The sequence below is a fragment of the Grammomys surdaster genome, unplaced genomic scaffold (genome assembly GCF_004785775.1).
Source record: "Grammomys surdaster isolate TR1022 unplaced genomic scaffold, NIH_TR_1.0 135, whole genome shotgun sequence".
Lineage (NCBI taxonomy): Eukaryota > Metazoa > Chordata > Mammalia > Rodentia > Muridae > Grammomys > Grammomys surdaster.
In genome coordinates, this window is record NW_021604593.1 from 5,255,425 (window position 1) to 5,278,507 (window position 23,083).

At 45.6% G+C, this 23,083-nt stretch overlaps 1 protein-coding gene across 5 annotated transcripts in view; it reads right to left on the minus strand.

The window, feature by feature from the left end:
* Window positions 1-434: 434 nt before the first annotated feature.
* Window positions 435-23,083, minus strand: part of Wdr33 (WD repeat domain 33) — a 109,478-nt gene continuing 86,829 nt past the window's right edge. For 2 of the 5 annotated variants that reach the window (XM_028762802.1, XM_028762803.1), the window contains exons 12-23: window positions 21,342-21,436; window positions 20,712-20,798; window positions 20,128-20,267; window positions 19,144-19,296; window positions 17,850-18,920; window positions 14,607-14,715; window positions 13,297-13,385; window positions 10,751-11,186; window positions 5,547-5,710; window positions 5,359-5,454; window positions 3,724-3,939; window positions 435-1,076 (exon numbers count right to left, since the gene is read on the minus strand). In XM_028762802.1, coding sequence (XP_028618635.1) covers window positions 900-1,076; window positions 3,724-3,939; window positions 5,359-5,454; window positions 5,547-5,710; window positions 10,751-11,186; window positions 13,297-13,385; window positions 14,607-14,715; window positions 17,850-18,920; window positions 19,144-19,296; window positions 20,128-20,267; window positions 20,712-20,798; window positions 21,342-21,436 — 2,833 coding nt within the window. In that variant the 3' untranslated portion in view covers window positions 435-899. The remainder of the gene's footprint in view (window positions 1,077-3,723; window positions 3,940-5,358; window positions 5,455-5,546; window positions 5,711-10,750; window positions 11,187-13,296; window positions 13,386-14,606; window positions 14,716-17,849; window positions 18,921-19,143; window positions 19,297-20,127; window positions 20,268-20,711; window positions 20,799-21,341; window positions 21,437-23,083) is intronic. The other 3 variants (XM_028762804.1, XM_028762805.1, XM_028762807.1) reach the window with 3 other exon arrangements.

A 23,083-nucleotide genomic window follows, 5' to 3' on the forward strand; every position in this document is an offset into this window, starting at 1 on the left:
AAGAGATTGTTTTCTAAAATGTAGATGCTTTGTTCCACTTCCTTTGAACTGCGTGGTAAGATGCACCAGGTTAATGTTGTTTACACCAGATTTCACTCTCAGTGATCACTCAAAGCTAAACTGCTAGGAGATGCATCCAAGGGAGAACCTCTAGTTGAAGACCCAGAAAATTCAGGTTTTTCTTCAGTGTCATTTTCTACCCCATAAAGCATGTCTGAGGTTTTGAGCCTTCTTGGACTACGTCAAAGCAAGTTTAAAGTATTCCTTATCGCATAACAAGAACAGTGTAACAACAGAAAGATAAAAAATATGTGAAAAGCACAGAGTTGACAAATGACCTTCATCTGTCAGGAGTGCCAGTAATAAGGTCACCCTCAGCAGGTCAGGGGCGCTGAAACCACGAACTCTTAAGGCAAGCACTGCACAGCCGGTGCTTCTGTTAACTCGAGTAAATCACATTCTGTATTCATACAAAACAAGGTTTTTTTTTTTTCTCTGACAAACTGTACATATAGAAATAAATTTCCAATTGGACATGAACTTAACTTTGTGGAGGTGCTCCATTTCTCATGACACTTAAAAAAAAAGGATTCCAGCTTTTATCTTCACAAACAAACGGGAGAGTCAGAGCAATGAGGAGACACAAGACAAACCAGGGCCAACTACCCTGGGAGAGAGTCGGCGGCAGTCTTTTCGTCTCCAGCATCTCACTGGGCTCCTAGAACTCAGCTGCCCCAGAAGAAGCGTTCAGGGCTACAGTGGTAAAGGCTTGTTTTTGCTTCACATGGTAAGTCCACAAGAACGTCTTAAATAGTATCCAGAGAGGCCTAGGGATACTTGGCCCTCCTACCGACCCCTCCCACTACCTCTTGAAGTGCCCCGCCTTGGAGGGCCAGAGTTCATGTTACTCCCTCTACCCCAGTTACTGCCACTCCGGCCTCCTCGAGAAGATGAACTGCTGCCTGGAGGGCCACCAAAAGGTTCGTCTCTGTGGTATCCGTCATGATGGTCTCCATCCAAAGAGCTGGAACGCCCAGATTTTGGCACTCTCTGGGAAGGTCCTGGGCCCCCTCGGCCTGAAACAAAACATGATTCAAGAAATGGCTTTCTAAATCACAGTGCTTGCTCCCCAGTAATTCCTGGTACAGCTCTCTCCCCTGATGACAGTGGACCACCAGGGGGTCCTAATGAGATACACAATGGCTTTCAGAACTGATGGGGCTCTAGCAGGCCCAAGCATGGCAAACATGGCTCTGGGAGGCCCATTCTTCCTGCCCTGCTAAAACCATAGATCCCATTGCTAAAGCTAGCCAATAAGGTCCATTCTCTTATTTAGTTGGCCACTTCCTCCAAGGTTAATCACCAAGATCTGGCTATCAAAGTATTGATCTCCAGCAATTCAAAGCCCCCTTTGGTTTACCTAATTAACATGCCCAATCAAAACATACCACCACATCCTGGACTATTCTAACTATTCTCTCCTCCCTCTTAAAAATTACACCTGCAAATCAGCCACTTTACTTCTCTTCCCCGCCTAATAAAAGATCTCTGTGTGAAAACAAGTGTTTGGCTGTGGTTTGTGCCTCATCTAGGGTCTGAGAGGGAGCACTTCACTGTATGCAGGTCTCTTTAGTGGGTTCCTCTGTCCCTTCCTGACCTCATCCCTGGCTCATGGCATCATGCCTTAGTATCTCTGGGGGCCATACACACCCCAGGGCTGTTTTGCCAGAAGCCACAAAACACTAGGAATCCCAAGGAAACCTGCAGCACACTGGACATGTTTTTGTTCCTCTGAGTTACCAAAGGATTTTAGGGGAAGATTTCAAAAGCACCTGAGAACTTTAGAAGCAACTAAGATAGACAGGCTGCTGCAGATGTTAGCAACAGAGGCTCCAGTTAGGATCTGTTTATGGTCCATGGTGGCACTTCTGCTTTCTTTTCACATCTTTAGTGATGTGAAATATTCTCAAAGAACAAAAATAAACTGGCTTTCGCCGGGCGGTGGTGGCGCACGCCTTTAATCCCAGCACTTGGGAGGCAGAGGCAGGCGAATTTCTGAGTTCGAGGCCAGCCTGGTCTACAGAGTGAGTTCCAGGACAGCCCGGGCTATACAGAGAAACCCTGTCTCGAAAAGCCGGAAAAAAAAAAAAAAAAAAAAAAAAAAACAAAACTGGCTTTCAGAGAACAAAAATAACTTGCTTCACACCTAAGATAGCAAATGTTTAGCTATAAGTAAAACTGCCTTAAAAACCTTTCTTTCGTCAGTAAGATGGTTCAGCAGGCACAGGTACTTGCCACCAAACTTTATAACCCAAGTTCCATGCCCAGGACAGGACAAGAGAGGACTGACTCTGGTAAGCTGTCCTCTAAGTCACATGTACACTGTGGCACCCACACACAAACATATGAAGTAGATACAATTGAAAAAAAAATGTACAAGAGGCTATTTGGGGAGAGTCAACTTTTGTCAGCAGTGTTCTCTAGGATGGCACCCTACACCAAGCACATCTGGATAGTGCTAACTGAACTCATTGAGTTATACAAACAACCAGAAGATACATTAAGTTGAAAGAGGGCCCTGGGCAGTGGGAGGGATGGGTTTTGGGATGAACTAACCTTAAATGTATCGTGTTTTAAAGTGTATTGTATTACCAAAGAATAAAAAGAATTTTTTTTCTTGAGCTCTGTGGTACAGTGTGCTTGTCTACTGTGTGCCAAGATCCTGGGTTTGATTCCCAGCACTGCAAATAAATGAATACATAAACAGAACTTTTTCTCGTGAAATGATGTGATTGGTTCACCCTGTAGAGTACATTCTTTCAACACTACTACTATGTTTGAATGGAAGTTGAATCTAATGGAGATAAAGATGCTAGAGGAACTTGCCAAGTGTAAACTTGGCTTACTGTCATGCAAAGCACATGTTCTTGGCCAGAGCATCCTGACTGCCCATGAATACATCCTGGACCATAGCATACTGAATAGTACTGCATTTAACTAGAGGGAGGGGGGATGTACTGGATATATACAAGTCATTTCTGGAACGAATACATAAAAGGTAAGTGAACAAGATGAGACATCCACAGCACACTACACAGGCCCAGTCTGACCTAAAGCCAGACTTGTAGTCAGCAGCCACTGGCTGCTACTCCTGTAAACTGCTGCGAGTCCTCTTGGGCCTGGGCCTCGGCCAAAAAGTGCAATACAGAATATGGGAGGAGGTAATGCTCTTCCCTGAGACGACGCCCTTGAAGGCTCCAGTGAGTCACTGGTGGAGGCTACAACTGCCAGTGGACCAGCTAAGCAAGGAGGGGGGACAGAAAGGGGAGAGCAGAAACCCTGAACAGGGGGCTCCTGATGAGTCAAGTCTGCAGCTCCATCCAGTTGTCCTAAGAACCCAAACAAACTACACTCCCACTGAGCTTAAGAGCCTGATTCTCAGCCGGGCGGTGGTGACGCACGCCTTTAATCCCAGCACTTGGGAGGCAGAGGCAGGCGGATTTCTGAGTTTGAGGCCAGCCTGGTCTACAGAGTGAGTTCCAGGACAACCCGGGCTATAAAGAGAAACCCTGTCTCGAAAAACCAAAAAAAAAGAAAGAGCCTGATTCTCTGCCCAGACCAAGCTCAGAAACAGAGTGGAGGCAGCCTTGGAGACTCGAGGCACATGTGGCTGACACCCCCGACCCCCCAGCAGTTCTGGGACTGGGACTATTGTCCTCTTACCTTTGCTTCCTCGGTCCTCCGAGGGGCCTCCTTGGGCCTCCATCTCTCTGTGTTCAGAAGTGCCAGACCCATCATGCCAGGGCCGCTTCCGGGGTGGTAGGGAGGCCATGTCCATGCCTTGGAGAGAAGAGGAGCGCTCTCTGCTAGCTGGTGAATGGCCATCGTGAGGGGGATGATCAGGGCGTGGAGCATCACGAAAGTGTTCATGACCTGGTCCTGAAATGAGAACAAAGGTCCCATGCTTTAAGGATCTGACAGTACCACCTCAGTGAAACAGTGTAGCCCAGAGCAGCTGGAAGACACTGCTCAGAGTAAACCTGAGAACTGAGAGCAGGAACCTCGAACCTCGACTTAACAGATCGGGTGTGAGTCACACCTTGGATGTGAGAGAAGGAAATTCCCCCAAGATAAGAGGAGGCAGGTGCATGCAGGTGTTCGTTGTTTTAGACTTGGGTTATTCTCACAGTCTTTACAAGTATTGAGCAAACGGGTAGAGGGTTGGCAATGGGAAAGTGCTTGCTGTGCAACTATGAGGACAGAATTCAGATACCCAGTACCCACATAAAACCTGGATGTGCATGAGATCCCAGGGACAAGCTGGCTAGCTACACTTGTCAAATTAGCATGCTCCTGACTCAAATGAGAAACCCCGCCTCAATATATGAGGGGACAGTCACCAAAGAAAGTCAGTTTCTGATTTCCATACACACGCATACCTACTTACACATCTGTATACCCACACACATGAACATACATACATAGATACATACACAGATACATAGATGCATACATGCATACATGCATAGCTCATGTAACAAAAAATACATTTACTAATGTTTATGGTGTCATCAATTAAGATGAAGAAAATTTTAATTCTTTGATCCTTATTTTCCAAATAGATGATAAAAAATTACTGAAAAGAGTGGTATTATTTGTGTATATGATGATATGTCTGGAAGCCATAAAGTGTTTTCCTCAGGTCTCTATTTTTGAATCCCCCACTCTCCAAGCCAGGATCACTATGTAGCCCTAGCAGGGATTTGCTTGCCTCTGCCTCCCAAGTGCTAGGTTATAGATATGTGCCACCACATCTGGCTTCACAACTTTAACAAGACAGGGCCTCATGCTGAACTGAAGGCAGACATTTGACTCAATGGGCTGGTTCAGTGAGTTCTAGGAATTCTCCTGTCTCTCCTTTTTCAGTGTTAAATTACAGGTGCCAGTAGCATGAATGGCTAAGGATTCCGACTCTACTCTTCATGTTTACGTGGCAAGTATATTATTGAGATATCTTCCTAATCCAAGAATGGTACTATTTTATACTTAATACAAATCCCTTTACTCTCTTATCCTAAAAACAAAACAAACAAACAAACAATCAGAAGCAGTGGCACATGCTTTTAATCCCAGCACTTAGGAGGCAGAGGCAGACAGATCTCTGAGTTCAAGGACAGCCTGAAACCCACTAAAAACCAGACCTGGATGCTCCCACCTGTTTCTACATTCAATCTATTGAGATAAAACACTGAAGATAAGAAGCCAACCAGCCTCCATGAAGTCAAACTAGAAAAGACAGAACCTGGAGATGGGCCCGTACTGTCAACTACCAAACCATAAGCATGTCTCCTTCCTTACCGGGCTCTCGGTTTCCATCCCAGGAGTCTGGCTTCCGTCCTCCTTCAAAGCGAGGAAACTCATCAGGAGTGGGGAGTAAGCACTTCCTGGATCCCCCTACACAGAGGAGCAAACAAACTGTGCTCACAGGCCGCCCAGCTGTGCTCGAGGCTGTGCCTCTTAAACCAGCTGTTCTCAATACTGCTCACCTCTAGGGGTGCCACGGCCTCGACCTCTGACATCTCGTCCTCGGGCTGTGTCATCAGAAGCATCAAAAACCTCTTCTGGACCAAAGTCATCAGGACCAGGAAAGTTGTCCCTTCCTCTTGGAGGAGCACGGCCTTCATGTCTTGGGGGAGCACCTCGTCGAAAGCTAAAAACAAAAACAGAATGTCCACCTTCTAGAAAACATTACTCTTAAGTATGGAGAGAACTTGATAGGAAACTTGAATGTACAATATAAGTGGGGAGAAAAACAACATGATATATATCTGGTCTTTTCTGTGTAGCCCTGGCTGTCCTGGAACTCAGAGATCCTCCGGCAAGTGTCCACTTTACAGTGCCAAAGCATACAGGAAGGCAACAATATGGCAGACTGGGAGTTAAGCTTACAGGAACACACCAAGTGTTTTTCTATGTGTTATTTTGTTTCTTTCTTCCTCACTAATGATTACACTAGAACAGGTACATTTTTTGTCACTATGCCTGACTCAGCTACATTTTTAATGATTAGCTTTTTTTTTTTTTTTTTTTGCATACATACTTGGAAAAGGGGGTACTGATTGTGGTCATTTGAATAGCTATGGCCCCAAAGACTCATGAGTTTGAATGCTTTGCCCAAGGGAAGTGGCACTGTTAGGAGGTGTGGTCTTGTTGGAGGAAGCCTGTCATTGTGGAAGCAGTCTTTGAGTTCACATGTATGTTCAAGCCATGCTTAATGGGACACTCTCTTTGCTGCCTGTGGGTCAAGATGTAGAGCTCTCGTTCATCTAGAACCAGGCTGCCCTGCCTCCTGTCATGATGACAATGGACTAAACCTCTGAAACTCTTAAGCCAACCCTAATTAAATGTTTTCTTTTGTAAGAGCTGCATGGCCATGGTGTCTCTTCACAGCAATAAAACCCTAATTAGGACACAAACCTGACTCTTTTGGGGATATGTACTCTATATTTGCCCCAGGCTATACTCTCTGGTCTGGGCAGCTCAAGCAGCCTCGGGCTGCTCCACTGGCTTTGTCCTATGGTTAACAGGCAGACTGGCCCAGCTGGCTTGCAGCCCCACCCACAGGAGTTGACCAATGAACAATTTTCATTCTCTTACACATTTGACAAACAGACTAAATTGCTTGAAACTATAGCTAACGCAGAGTTCACAAGGAAGCATGCAGAGAGCTGAGCTATCAGTAAATGCATAAAAGCATCTCCACTGGCCATGACTGCTAGAGGAAGCAGGCAAAGGGACTATGTGTTAGTCTGACTCAGAATGGGCCTCACAGGTTTATGTTTGGATGTTTGGTCTCCAGTAGTGGAGCTGTATGGGAAAGATAAGGAGGCACGGACTCATTAGAGGAGGTGTGTCACTAGGCATGGGCTTTCAGGTTTCAAGTGCCCACCCCAGGGCTAGCCTCATTTTCTGCCCCCCGCCCCCATCTTCCTCCCAGCCTCCCAGTCAAGTATCAAGCCTGTTTCCATGATGATCATGGTCTAATCCTCTAAAACTTCTAACAAGTCCCCCAACTAAGTGTTTTATAAGGATTTCTTTGGTCATGGTGTCTCTTCAGAGCAATACAACACTAAGATGTCAACACGGGCAAGTCTGCATGGCTTTCCTTCCAGCTCACTTTAATTGCCTTCTCCATCCCCACTGACATGACTAAAGCATCTTTGCTGTGAGCACAGCAAAGCTGGGTCTGAGCTGAACTGCACAAGAGGCATGAGCGGGCCAGGACAGCTTCAACAGGAACCCTATTCCCAAACAAGCACCCACTGGACTGATACCCTAGGTACAAACAGAGAGTCTTCTTTGCCTTTATTAGAAATACCTACTACTGGCATGAAATGCCTGTGTCCCCCAAAATTCCTATGTTGAAGTTCTAATACCTATGTGCTACAGAATATAAGGTATATAATATACACATATGGTACAGACAGGAGGTAGGCAGATAGAGTGTGATGAGGACATGAAGGTAGAGCCAGGATAATGACATTAGGAAGGAGAAACAGAATGAAGTGCTAGCACCCTATACCCACACTCATACCCACACAGACATACATGACCCCATGTGAAGAAACACACAGAAACCTGAACCTGAGAAATGGGCCTCACCATCACCAACCCCAATGGGCTCTAATCGGCTTCTAGCCCCCATAGCTGTTGAAACTACATTTCTGCTTTCAAGCTGCCCAATTTCTGTTATGAGAGTCTGCGCAGGGTAAGGTATCCTTTAGTCAACTGATTCCTCTCAAAACCCTACCCAGTTGAATGGAAACCACTCTAGGTCCTAAGGAAACAATAAGAAAGCAATGAGCTTGCAAGTGATATAAGTAATAAATGAATATAGCCAAGCATGACGGCACACATCAGTAATTTCTGAACTTGGGAGGTGGAGGTGGAGGAACCCGAGTACAAGGTTATACCTTGGCAAACAAAGTTTGAGACCAGCCTAGTATACATGAGACATGACTTCAAAAAGCAACAGGGCTGGAGAGACGGCTCAGTGATTAAGATGACTTGCTGACTTGTGAGGACCCATGCTTATTCCCCAACTCATGGCAGCTCATACCATTATAATTCTAATTCCAGGGTACCCAATACCTTCTTCTGTCCTCCAAGGGCACTAGGTATGCACGAGATACACATACACAGGCAAACACACATAAAATGCACAAATCTTTTTTTTTTTTTTTTTGGTGGGGGGAGAGTGGTGGTTAGGGCTAGCTTGTTGCCAAGCCTGAAGAGCTAAGTACCATTTCCAGGGTCCACACACTAGAGAGAATTGACTATTACAAGCTGTCCCCTAACCTCCACTTGCACGCCACAGCATATAGCATGCACGCACAAAGATAAATAAAGAAATCAGCCTGATGAGATGGCTTGGTGGTAAAGTGTGTACTGCTTTTCCTGATGATCTGGATTCAGTCACCAGCCCCCACAGCAGGCAGCAGCTTACACCTCCCTGCAACTGCAGCTCTGGGATCTAGCACCCTCTTCCTGCTCCCAAGGGTACCTGTACGCACACACATGTGCATACCCACATACAAAAAAACATACATAGAAAAAGAAATGTAACACAAATTAAACAAAAAAAATTTGTCTGAAGCTAGGTTTAATACCACATGCTTGTTATCCCAGAAACTGGGGAGGTGGGGGGGGGGGGTGACACGCCACAAGAGAACCATAAGTTCAGGCCAAGATAGTTTGTCTATATAAAGCAAGAACTAACCCCCCATCCCTTTTTTAAAAGTCTGTACCAAAGTTTTTTTTTAAATTAATATTTGTGTGTGGGTATATGAATATAGGCATATGCATGCCACAGTGTGTATGTGGAGGTGAAGGAATAATTTTCCATCTTGTTCAGACAGGGTTTCTCTTGTTATTTCTGTCCCCCCTCTCCCCACCCCCACCCTCGCATATTTCAGGAGATTCTCTAGTCTCTGTCTCTTGTCCTGCCAAAGGAGTACTGGTATTACAGATAAGCCCTTACCACATCTGGGGTTTTTCTCACTTGAGTTCCAGGGATCCAAACTCAGGTTGTAACGCTTGCATGGGATGTACTTTTACCTACTGAGCCATCTCTCCATCCTGTACTGAGCGTTTTATACAGACTTTGCTCATTATTGTCATGACTTCCTAAACAATACAGTACAGCCAGGCATGGTGGCATGCACTTTTAATCCAGCACGTGGGACTCAGTAAAGACACTGCCATAGAAGCATGAGGGTCTGAGTCCAGCTCTCCAGCACACATTCAAACATCAGGGCACAACACTATGTGTCTATAACCTCAGATCTGGGGACACAGACACAAGAAGATCCCAGGAGGTTACTAGCCAGCCAGCCTAGCTGAGCTGGTGAGCAGTGGGTTCAGTCAGAGACACTGTCTCAAAAGGCAGACATAAATGATTGACCGAGATATCTGACTTCACCCCTGACCGCCACATAGAGGTGCACTCACACAAACATGTACATACACTACACATACACACAGCACATGCACAAACAGAACACACAGCATCAAAAACTTACATAAATTTATATTGTATGAAGTACTGTAAGTCATATAGAGATGCTTCAAAAGCACATAGTAGGAAGTGTATGTTATATGCAAACACTATGCCACTTTATACAAGGAACTATCTATCTGCTCAAGGACTGGCATGTCTAAGAGTCCTCTTAAACTAGTACCCTCATATACCAGGGATGACTATATAATTCATATTGAAACACTGCCTAAAGTATAGTAAAAGACACAGAGCTACCAGGCACACCTTTAATCCCCACACTTAGGAGGCAGAGGCAGGCGGATTTCTGAGTTCGAGTCCAGCCTGGTCTACAGAGTGAGTTCCAGGTCAGCCAGGGCTACACAAAGAAACCCTGTCTTGGAAAAACAAAAACAATACACAAGCAAACAAACAAACGAGAACCACAAAGCTCTCCGGGAGGAAAAGCTCTAACCAGAGTGAGTTACAGCTATCTGCACAGTGTTGTTCCAGGGAGGGGGAAGGCAAGCCCAGCGAGTACCACAAATGTGTGCCAGAACAGGGTCTAGGGTGAATCTGTCATTGGGTAGACAAAAATATAAATGAAGACCACAAAATGTGAGGGTTGCATAAATGCAGAGATTCTAGAAATCCATGAACACTGTGCAGATGTCAATTCTTACACACTCGATCACTACTATCCCTGCTTATGCTCGATATCACTTAAATTACACCAACTCCCGCTTCTCTTCAGCCACACTACTTCTGTTTTTCTTTTACAGCCGCAGGGCTGGGGATTCAAGCCTGACCTAAGTTTAAAAGGAAGATGATGCTTAGTCTAAGCTGACTTTGTTAAGCCCTTTAGGCCTATTTTACAGGCTCAGATATTATCATTTAAGTAAGCGGAGCCTGGACACCGTAAAAGAGATCGAAGATGTGCATATACCACACACAGGAGGCAGAGACAAGGTCTGGGAATTTGGGGATAGCCTGGACTACAGCATGAGACATATCAAAACAAAGAACTTGAAAGAAAAAGGCCTCAAATGCAAAACTAATAGAGAACTTATAACATATAACATAACTTTCAAGTCTAAATGCTAACCCACAGAAGGTAGGGCTGAATCAATGTAGTATTTTCCCCTACAAAAGGGAAAACATCTGTATAGTGAGGACAGGGAAAATGCAGAGAACCCAAGGAATACACTTTCCTACCTTTCTTCCCTGCGCCCTCGAAATCGTGGGTCATCAGGATCCCGGGGGAAGCGTTCATCTCCAGGTCTACGGCCTTCCCATGCCCCTGGAGGGCCTCGGGCTGCACCCCGGCCATCCCCCTCATTGAATTCCCTGTGATCAGGTGGAAAGGGAGGTCCAGGGCCCCCTCGCCTCCACTTCTCTTCTTGTGGTAAGGGTCCTCCTCGTCCCTCAAATTCCCGTAACCGGTGGCCAAAGCGCTTGTCAGGATGGAAGTCATCTGGTCTGAAGTCATCAGGGAAATCAGGGTGAGCGCCACGCCTGTCAGGAGGACCCCTGCAGTCCTGGCCTCCCCGGAAAGGTCCCCTGTCAGGACCATGCTCAGGGCCAGCGCTCTGCTCATGCCGCCTCTCTGACATGGGACCCAGGTGGTGGTTGGGAGGGCCCCGAGAGTCACCTACAAAACACAAAGCTGACTGTTAGTATGGCTTCCATGAGGCCTGCTGGACAGGCCTGCTCTACAGTATAAACTGACAATTTCAGGATGTGCTTTGCTCTATAAAGCTTTCCCCTCCTGAGTTCTCAGCACATTTAGAAGATAAACATCCCAAAGCATCATATAATACAGAAACCATGGGTTTTGGGGTGCAGCTTTGTAACTTTACCTAGGAATAATCACTATTCTCTAAGGAGTGTCCACTTCTTAGGCACAAGTAGAAAACTTAATCGAACTACTTGAATGATAATGGTCTTTCCTGCCCTGCCCCTGTTCCTGCTGTGACTTCATGAGGGTCACTGGTTTGATACTCAAGGGACACCTGAGAAGTCAGGCTGCAAAGCTAAAACTGTGAGGTTGTGTTATCAAGAATTCACTACACGAAGGTAGTAAAGGTAGACACATGCCTTTAATCCTAGCACTGGGGAGGCAAGGAAAGATGAATTTCTCTAAGAGTTTGAGACCAGCCTACAGAGTAAGTTTCAGGGAAGCCAGGGATATATAGTGAGATTCTCTGTCAAAAATAAAAATAAATTTTACACACACACACACACACACACACACACACACACAGCTTGTGTAAGAGCCACAAAGCCACCACAGGCCCCAGGTCTACACTGCTACCACCCACTATCTACTCTGTTAGCCCCTGGCCTGTTTAGCTTCATGCCACACCACACAGTAGGAATCTTCTTAGCATATTCTCCCATAAGGCTCAGAGAACCATGGGTCCCTCTAACAGCTGCTTGGAGACCAGACAGTCTTGCTGGCCTTCAACCTTGGAGCTTTTTTTTTTCCCGCTCTTTCTGGAAATGATGTGCCTCAAATATGCTAATATTAGCAATTTTTTTTGCAGAAAGGAATTTCATGAGACTTTTAAAAAGTTTCTGAATGTGTATTTTTCCCCCAATGAACTGTTTTGGCAGCTACTGGCCAGACTTCTGCAGCCACTGCAAACACAGAACTAATCTCTGTCAACATTTAAACCACTTTTAAGAGAGGCACAAGCAAGGCGTGGTGGTGTGTGCCTATGATCTCAGCACTCAGGAGGCCAAGGCCAGAAGATTACCAAGAGTCTCAAACAAACACCAGACTGTACATACATAATAAGTAAAAGTGAATGAAATACAAAGACACTCTTGCTTTTAAAAGTACATTTGAAAATTCAATCCATCCCTCCTGTCAGGCAGCTCATGCCTTTTGCTGCTGATTCCACCCCCAACTTCCACCCTTTCACTTCTCATCTCCACAGACACTTCAACTACTCCCTCTCCTCTCCTCTCCTCTCCTCTCCTCTCCTCTCCTCTCCTCTCCTCTCCTCTCCTCTCCTCTCCTCTCCTCTCTTCTCCTCTCTTCTCTTCTCCTCTCAGCATGGGTTAAAATTTGGAAGTCTCAGCATAAAACTGTGATGTCTGAAAGCTTCTCTGGACTTGAGCACATCTGTCCTTTTTTCAGCACTTTGTGAATATCGTGGATCCACTTCCCTAATAGGCAGGCCCTCACCTCTCAGTCTTCTTACAGCTTTCCTGGTTAGTTCTCTGTCAACTTGGCACAGCTACAGCCATTTTGAAAGAAGGCATCTCGATGGAGAAAATGTTCCCCCTCGACTGGCCTGTGGGCTTGACTGATGACTACTAATACAGGAGGACTCAGTTCACTGCAGGTGGTGTCACCCCAGTGGGGTGGTCCTAGGCTGTATGAGAAAGCAGGCTGAGAAAGCAATGGAGGGCAAACCAGTAGGCAACACTCCTCCTTGACCTCTGCATCAAATTCCACCTCTAGGTTCCTGCCCTGACCTCCCTGTGTGATGTATTTATAAGCTGTAAGGTAAAAGAAACCCTTTTCTCCCCAGGTTGCTTTTTGTCATGATGTTTTATCACAGGACTAGAAACCCTAACTAAGACAGCTGCATCTCCAACTTCAGGTGCCTGAACTTAGTGTAACTCCTGGTGACAACTAACTGGAGGGACCCACACATGGTCCACTTGGCCTCAGTTAATCTACGAATACTCATCTCACCATCTCGGTTTACAGTTAGCCTGTCAACTTTCTTCCAAGGAAAGAAACCTACCACTACAAACGGTGATGTGGTGGTGGTGGCAACTAATCCAGGAGGGGATGGTAGGCCACTCGCATGTCTCTCCCTTCTCCCTTTGGTCCCTAGGAGAAAGAGGGGAGGAAAGGAAGCCGGACGGGTGGGCAGAAGGGAGGAGAAAGGGAGAGGGGGAGAGAGCAAGACGAGCAGGAACACGTGGAGATACACGCACTGTGGCAGAGGAGCGGCCACTTCATTCATTAACGGAAGGACCTCGTGAGTAACACAGCCCCTTCCCAAGGGTAAATCCCAAGCCTCCAAGAAAAGGCTTTACCTTCTTTCTCTCTTGCATATCCTTCTGTGTATCTAACACTACCACTTCTATGCAACAGGGATGGAGATAAAATTTCTCTGAATCCCTGCCCGTTCCTGCCTCTAATATCTATCTCATGTAAGTTCAAAGCTGAGCTTTAAATGTCTAAACTCCTAGGGCTGACTGACAAGGACTTCTTAATCCAACAGGATGGGACAAATAAACCCAACATGCACCACATGGTGCTGTGGGCTTCGCCAGTTAGAAAGGTATGCAGCACTGCAAAGTACAGTGCCCACAGTCCCCCGTGTGCTAGTGTATTGTCTTTCCTTAGGGACCCATCCACTCCTACCTTACTCCTGCTCACAGTCCCTCTGGCTCTTCCAGGCTAACTCTCCTCCAGCCCTTATCCTTTACTCCAACTGGGCTCACCTGGGAGCAAGGGCTCATTGCCAGCTCAACCAGAGCTCTGCTTAAATCCTAACTTCCGAATAACCATATTCCCTAAATTCTGACTGTCCTCATCACTGCTTTCCATAATATCAGTACACCGTTTTCTTCCTTTCAAATGATGCCTAACAATGTATACAGTTAAAGAATCCAAAATGGTACTGGTTGGTATAATAATTACGGTAATACCAATAAGTATAAGAACACCGTTAAGATCCTGTATCCTCTACCCTATCAAGAAGCTTAAAGCAGAGGCGGTTCTGCTCTTCGGAAGGTCAGAAGCATGGACCTGCATCCCACAGGCACAGGATCATTTCCCATTCCAGTGTGGGCTGTGCTGGCCTGAGGCAGACACAAATGCCAGGCTTGCTCAGTGGTTTCACTACCAGTCTCTGGTGGTGTGGAACTCATTTCCTCTGGCCAGCATCACTGCCTAAGGAAACATTACCTATGACAACAAAAGACAAAGCAGTTTTCCCAGCAGTTCCAGTACCACTGTGTCAGTTACCAACAGAAGCATTTACTGTGAAATGCACATGACAGCAGTAGAATACAAACCCTTCCTCAGCAAGTGTGTATTTACCTTTGTGAGGGCCGGGTCCTTGTCCAGGGTTCAGAGGAGGGATGCGGCCTTGTGCTCCCTGTTGCCCTAGGCCTGGTATCAAGGGTGGGGGACCTGTACTCTGTCCTTCCTGAGAAGATACATGTAAAGATGGGTGAGACCACAGACAGATGCTACATACAACTGTAACACATGAAAGGCTGCCCCAAAGCTGCTAGGATTAACTATTTGGCTAGTAACACTAAAACAAAATTCCCCTTAAGTGGGCTGGGGCGATAGCTTTGTAGCTAGAATGCTAGCGTGAAAACCATACAGAGTGTGAGTTTCCCAATACATAAGTAACATCAGAGGAAACAGCATGAGTCTGCAATCCCACTGTGCTTATGGCGAGATGTGAGGTGGAGACTGGAGACTCCCTAGAAACTCAAAGCTCAAAGGCCAGCTCGCTCGCCATTTGACTACAACAAGGTGGAAGACAAGGATCAACACCCAAAGTTCCCCTCTGACCGTCACACTGAAGTAAACCAGTGAAAACAACCAGCTTAATATAAATCACTTGACCAAAGTGGAGAGAGTCAGATTTTAGATGTAAGGAACAGAAGCAAATTTTCCATCAAGAAAATTCTGGGATACACGTCAAGCCTTTTAGACTCAGTCTACTAATTCAAGTCAGTTAGAAATGTTGGGACCATGATGCTTCTCATGCATAAACTATTTTCATTGTATGGTAAAATAAAAACTTAATGAATTTTCTCAGACATTCAGGCCTGTCCTCTTCTCTAACTTGTCTAGAGTTTCATTTGTCATATAATAGTTTATTTTTTCACAATCCTCCACAATGAAAACTATTATTTCGGGCTGGAGAGATGGCTCAGTGGTTAAGACTGACTGACTGACTGTACTTCCAGAGGTCCTGAGTTCAAATCCCAGCAACCACATGGTGGCTCACAACCATCTGTAATGAGATCTGATGCCCTCTTCTGGTGTGTCTGAAGACAGCTACAGTGTATTCATATATAATAAATAAATAAATCTTTAAAAAAAAAAAAAAAGAAAACTATTATTTCATAAAACTAAAACTGTTAATAACTGGAGTAAGCAGTATACAAGTACACAATGAATTAATCAGGTATATAATACATTTTATCCAACTCATTCTAAATTCTGTAAAGTAGAAACTCAAATGTCACATAATTCTTCATGACAATTTCAAGTTCTGGAAAATCTACATATCACATACTTATTTAGGCTCAGTAAATCCAGTGGTTCCACTTCACATTGTATGTGCATGGTGCATGCTAAGGCACACATGGAGGTCAGAGGTCAACTTGTGGATGCTGGCTCTCCGACCATTGTCAGGTGTGCCTGGCAAGTGCACTTACCTGCTGAACAATCACACTGGCCCACATGGCTATCTTTTATTTAGATCATGGATTCTCAGAGGAATTTGGGGTGTATGTGCTGAGGGGCACACTGCCTACCTAGCATGCACTATAGTCCTGGGGTCCATCCTTAGCCTTCTCTTTCCTCAACCAAAGGAAAAGAAAAACATGGTTTGGTTTTTTCAAGACAGGGCTTCTCTATGCAGGTCCGGGTGTCTTAGAACTCACTCTGTAGACCAGGCTACCCTCAAACTTACAGAGATCCACCTGCCTTTGCCGGCTGAGATTAAAGGTATGCACTACCACCACCCAGAAAAAAAGAAAAATCTTTATGTATTATCTTTCTCACCCAGTAGTATCCTCTCATCCAGTAACTGTGTGTTCTTCTGTGAAGAGCTGGGATCAGGGTTAGCTCACTCACTCACTTCTCTTGTGCACAAAGCTCAGCCACTCATCCAAATGACACCAGGACTAAGACCTTCAGAGCCATCACCTCACAACCAGACACCAGTCACTCCAGTCCTGCATGAGCTCTCTTGTGTAATTTACTCCCAAAAAACTTAAAACTCTTCTTGTGGTCTCTCAAGTACCAAATCAATGAAAGAATAGCAGGACTTCTTGAAGACCTTGGAAAGGACCAGAGAAATACCCACCAAATAACTCCTTCCTACCAATACTACTTTTAACTTTAAAATGTGGGGACTGGGCATGGTTGTGCACACCTGTCATCCCAGCATTTCAGAGGCAGAGGCAGGGGGAATCTCTCCGAGTTTGAAGCTAGCCTAGCCTACACAGTGAGCTCCTGGCCAACTAGAGCTACATAGTAGGATCCTGTCTCACAACATATACACATACACACACACACACACACACACACACACACACACACACGTATAAGGTATAGTTTTCTGACATGTGGTCAAGGATGACCTTAAATTCTAGATCCTTCTGTTTGTCAAGCCAACATGCACCAACATATCCAGTTCTATGCAGTACCAGAGACTGAACCCAAGATGTCACACATGCTAGCAAAGCATTTTGTCAAATGCACTAAATCCTCATGCTTCTGCACATAATGATGTGACAGTCGGGAAGAGCTTGAGCAGAAGTTCATGTACAAGGCCATTATTTTTGAGTACTCTGGTCTGCAGTGAGTTTTACTGTAAGTATATCCACCGAAATGAAAACAGGGAGGCGGCTAGTTCACAGTACCCTTAACACCCCCATGCCATCATTAAAAGTGGTAGGTGTGTAAACAGATATAAATAAATGCAATTAAAACAACAGCTAGTGGAGTAACTGAGAGCCACCTGCTGCCATGCCTAACGACCTGAGTTAGAGTCCTGAGGTCCAACTGGTAGGAGAGAATCAATTTCTACAAATAGTCCTCTGACCCCCATACACTTGCTCTGGGCATGTACACACACATACACATAAAATAAATAAGCAAATAGGATTGTGAAGTGGACAGAAATGTTAAAGGCCCACTGCTTACTTGCAGACCCATGGAACAGTCTACAGAGACTATGACACCTGTGGAACTGCTCACAATCTAGCATGCCCCTCCTTCCAGTGTGGCATGGTCTTAGGGAGCCCTGGCACAAAGAACTGCATGCCACTGAAAGCTGACCTTTTCTAGAAGAATCTCTGTGAAGAGTAATAATGTGACAAGTGAAGGCACATGAAATTCTATTCACTGGTGGTGTGATTAGCTCTCCATCTCGGTCTCACCGTGTTCTTCCAGCCAGGCTGCCACTGTTGTAAGCCTCTACTGTTACGTAAGGAGAAGTTAGACCCAGCTGTATGAACTCTGCAGAGAGTCCATCCCCACATGTTAATACATAATGTATGTTAATACATACAAGCTGGAAAAAAATGATACCTGATTGAAGGGGGCCCGGGGCCCATCACCTAGCAGAGGTGCTTTCTGCTGCTGGAATGGTATTGGCCCTTGAGATGGATGTGGCCCTCTTGCTGGGTTCTGTTGTCCCTGAGGTCCAGGGGGTCCTTGCATGCCACCCTGGGGTGGAGGTCCCATAGAGCCCTGGGGTGGCCCCTGTTGCCCTTGTGAACCTGAGGGTCCTCGAAGTTCCTGGGGAGGGCCCAACATTGACCCCTGTGGTGGAGGCCCCTGCATGCCCCGCATCTCCTGAGGACCTCTCATTTCCTGAGGGCCATGTCCCAGCAATCCACTTGGAGGATGTGGACCTCTCATCTCTTGAGGTGGGTGGCCAATCATCATCCCTTGAGGAGCAGGACCCTGATTCTCCCGAGGTCCTGGAGGTCCCTGCATTCCTCTTGGATTCAGTCCCATCAGAGGTCCCTGGATCCCTTGAGATGCTGGCCCACCCTGCATCCCATGAGGATGAGGAGGTCCTTGCATTCCTCTGGGACCGGGTGGTCCCTGCATTCCTTGAGTACCAGGAGGCCCCTGTGGGCCCATGTGGCCCTGAGGAGCAGGTGGGCCTTGGGGGCCAATGTGACCCTGAGGTCCTGGTGGACCCTGAGGACCCATATGACCTTGAGGACCAGAACTACCTTGAGGTCCAGGGGGCCCTTGAGGACCCAAAGGGCCATGAGGTCCAGGGTGCCTCTGCATTCCTTGTGGACCATGCATGTCCTGAGGCCGTGGCAGTCCCTGGGGAGGGCCCTGGGGTCCTTGTGGTCCCATGAATCCTTGTGGCCCCCCACCTCCTTGATGCAATGGAGGGCCTTGTGGTCCCATTTGTCCCTGAGGTCCAGGGGCTCTGAACTGGCCCTGCGGACCTGGAGGCCCCATTTGAGCCACCAAGGGCATCTGCTGAGATGGATGAGGCTGCTGAAAACCTTGAGGAAGCTGAGATATTGGACCTTGACCAGAAAAGGGCTGAGGTCCGAGGAGAGGGGTACCAGATGAGGGAGGGGGCTGGATCTGATCAGCCTGCTTCTGTGCAAGCCTTTCAATTTTAAGTTGCTGAAAAGAAAAAGAAAAAAAAATCAGTGTACAGAATAAATAAAATAAGCTAGAGCCATCAAAAAATACTGCTGCATTACCTTCTGATATCACATGCTCACATGCATACACACGCACACGCACACACGCAAAATAAGAAAGCATCATTTACAAACAACAATAAAAGGGGTAGAAAGGCCATCCATGGAAGATGATGCTGTGTCGCCTTTCTTGACCTACACACCTCTAAAAGCTGCGGGTTGGTGTACTGCAATGTGGCCATTTCTTGCTCAATTTCTGCTTGTGTTTTTTTCTTCTCTTCTAACTTAATATCCTCTTTCCTGTCATTCAGCACCTCATTTGGAGCAGGAATTGGAACTTTATTTTGCATCCAGGCCTTAGGGAGAAGGAGAGAAAATTAAATTTTACAGAATCATGAAAATTATGATAGGTTGACAAAACCTCTCTAATGTCATCAATCTACAAGGCTGAACAGCCTCCACCTCTATAGCCAATGCCTTGTGACACAGAATAGAGTGGGGTAGGTGCATTAGTAATTAGAGATTATTAAACTTAGGAAAGCTACACATCATAATTTGGTGTCCACAAAAGGTCTTATGGTGAAGGCTTGGTCCTCAAGCGGTGACACTCAGGGAGGAAGTGAAGGTTCTGGGAGGAGAGTTGGGAAGGAGTGAGCCAGACCTTGGGGCTGTGTCCTTGAAGGGGTCCTGAGACCTGTTCCGCTCTCTCATGCTATAAACAAAGAGACAAAGCCAAGCAACCACAGACCTTCTGAGGCCATAAGCCAAACACACCTCCCACTCAATGTCACCGTTAACTTGGCTATGTGTGACATCGACAGAAAGCTGACTGGAATATTGCTAGATACTACAACTATCAAGAATTCAAATGAATATTTGTAGTAACAAAGCAGAAGATAGACAATACATAAGATGGCCAACATCCTCTGCCTATTGACTTGTTCTCTTCCCTCTGACAACATAAACAATTAAAATGAGGCAACAAAAGAAGACAGGGAGAGCTGATTCCCTGCTAGTATTTAACTTTACAGCAACCAGTGGGAAGTATATTTAAAAAGAAGAATATGGGAGAAGGCACTGAAAAGGGCTGAATGCAATTATCTGAAGACAATTGTTTCTGAGCATCAGTTAAAGGAACCAAGCACAATCTCAGCACAAGGATGAGGTGGACACTGCTACTGACTGACCTGCTGGAACTGAGCGGGAATGGGCTTTGCGTAAGGGACTTTCTTCTGAGGAACTTTTTTCTGATCCTTTTGCATTACTTCCTCCATTCCCCAGTCCAAGCCTGGAATTGTCATTTCAATTTCATTTGATTCATCTTTCCCTGAAACCATACAAAGAACTAGTTGGTGCCGGGCGGTGGTGGCACACGCCTTTAATCCCAGCACTTGGGAGGCAGAGGCAGGCAGATTTCTGAGTTCGAGGCCAGCCTGGTCTACTGAGTGAGTTCCAGGACAGCCAGGGCTACACAGAGAAACCCTGTCTCAAAAAACAAAAAAAAAAACAAAACAAAACAAAAACAAAAAACAACAACAAAGAACTAGTTGATCCCTTAAACAAACGAGTGAAACCTCTTAATAAATGAACTAATTGTTAGAAACAAAATTTTTAAACATTGCATAGCTTTAACCATTTTTATTTAGAATTCTCAACATAAATCATGTGAACATTTGAACACCATTTATTAACAAGTTAATTTACCATGAAAATAAGACAGAGGTCTACAAAAACTTATAAAAATTAAATGCATAAATATAAGTGCGCATACCCATCTGCTCCTGCTCCATAGCTAACTTCAGCTGCTCTGGTATTCCCATCCCTGGGATCACTGCCAGGCTATTAGGTTCCAGGTCATCTACAAATAACACAGCCATCATCAGCCATCATCAGCAGAGTTTCACAGTGGCTCCTACAAACCCATGCTTTAATAACATGAGCAGATCACTGGGTGCAGTGGCACATGCCTTTAACTACAGCATTCAGATAGTACAGGCAGGAGGATCTCCATGAGTCCAAGGCCAGTATAAACTATATAGCAACAGCAAATTACAATGGCCAAGAATATACAGTGAGACCCTGTCCTCCAAAAACAGCCATAAACAAATAATAAACAAACAGCCTCAACCAAGCCCAAACAAATGAAAGAAAACAACAGCTGGGTGAACTGGTATAAACTTTAATAGTAGTACTTGCAAGACAGAAGCAGAAAGATCTCTGGGACCAAAAAGCCTTAAATTATTTGGTGTTAGGGTTGAGAACAGAGCGTCAAGCATGCTTGGGAAGTACTAGGTCACTTAGTTACACCCCTTGCCCCAAATCAGTTTGTACAAGTCTCTTAACACTTAATGTTTATAACGGAATCTCACGAGACTTCAAGAGAGAAATCTGCAGCTCTTACCGTACTCTACTCCATCTTCTGACATGCCAGGCAAAAGGTTCAGGTTATATCGGTCTCGCATTTTATCGCCTGGCCGGTTTCGAGTCCAGAATTTGCTGAGGAAGGAGACGTAAAGGGAGAAAGGGAGCATGGTTTCAAGTTTGCTCCGAGCACAACAGCTCAGATCAAGTTTTTACAGTATCATTCTTTTAACTTTTAATTGTGGAAAGAACATTTTAAATCAAAAGGTAAAACAAAATTTAAACAACAAGAATGAGTGTTCAATACTCCATCTCTCTATTCTAATACTCTCACGTCACTCACAACAAAATGGCAGCTGAGAAGCTGTAACTCAGTGAAGACAGGGAATCAGGATGAGAAGTAACAGACTCAGACTGTGTATAATGGGACTCGCTTGTAATCCTGGCACCGTAGAGGCACATGAGGAGGAGCAGGAGCTCAAAACCACTTTCCGCTGGAGTCTAACCTGGGTTCCTTCCATGACACTTGTTTAAAAAAAGGGTATGTGGGGGAGCAGAGAGGTGAGTAGACTGAAAGAAAACAAAAACATCAGAAACACAAAGGGAATGATAAAATGGCTGGAAAAGACAGGACAGGAAGTAAAGAGCAAAGAAACAAGCTCAGGTAAGAAGTCCAAAGTCCTCCATGAGAGAGAACACCAGCCAGCGAGCTCTGAGCCACACTGCTGCCCAGCCTGGGTCAACAGCCAGTGCCAGGAATAGACTAAGCCTTCCTGGGCATGGCATCTTAGGCAGATACTGGGTGGGCTACAAAGCTGTGACCAGAGGATGGTTACATTATGGACGGACACTCCAAAAGGACAGCAATGGTTGTGAAGACTGCAGCTCAAGTCTAGTGTGGGAACCTAAACTTGAGATTCACATTGAGCTCAAGAATACATGGAAGGCATCACCACAACCACTGCCTAGACCAGAGACAACATGCAAACAGGAGACCTGCCTCCAGTCTGCCACAATGTAGCCAACAGATGCAATATTCCCCACAACAAATGTAAAGACAAGGATGGGTACGCTATCCATGCTCCCTATAAACCTCAAACCCAGAAACCCTGCTGTGGAAAGTATAACCTCCATGAATCAGAGAGGGTAACCACCAGGTGGAGCAGAATAAGGAGTGTCTCAGGCTGAGAACCTCCTACAGAAAGTCGAGTCAAATACACAAACTCTTGTGGGTTTGGTTTTGTTGTTGTTATTGTATAACAAGGTCTCCCTTTGTAGCTCTGGTTGGCTTGGTCTCAAACTCATGGAAGTCCACCTGCCTGCGCCTCCTGGAGCACTGGGACTACAGACATGCCCCAGAGAAACTCTGATCAGTGGGGATCTAATCTGGTTAAATTACTGACACCAGCAGCTCTCTTTGAACCTGCAAAGCCAGCTACAGCACAACACTACACCACACAACACAACAACAAAAGGGTGGGGGACACAATGGTCAACCCAATTAGGTAGCAATACTGACTGATGTCATATTATTTCCCATTTCCTTTTATTTATTCACTTTGGTGGAAGAAAAACCACATGATTCTAATTAGTACACAAACACATAATACATTCGAAGAAGGTCATTCAAACCCTTGCCTAACCAGTTTCTATACGACCTGTGGTAGTTTGAACAAGGTATGATCCCCACAGGCTCTGGTATTTGGATAGTCGGTTCACAGCTGGCTGTGATATTTAGGGACGTGTAGATGGTGCAGCTTTGCTGGAAGAAGTATGTTACTG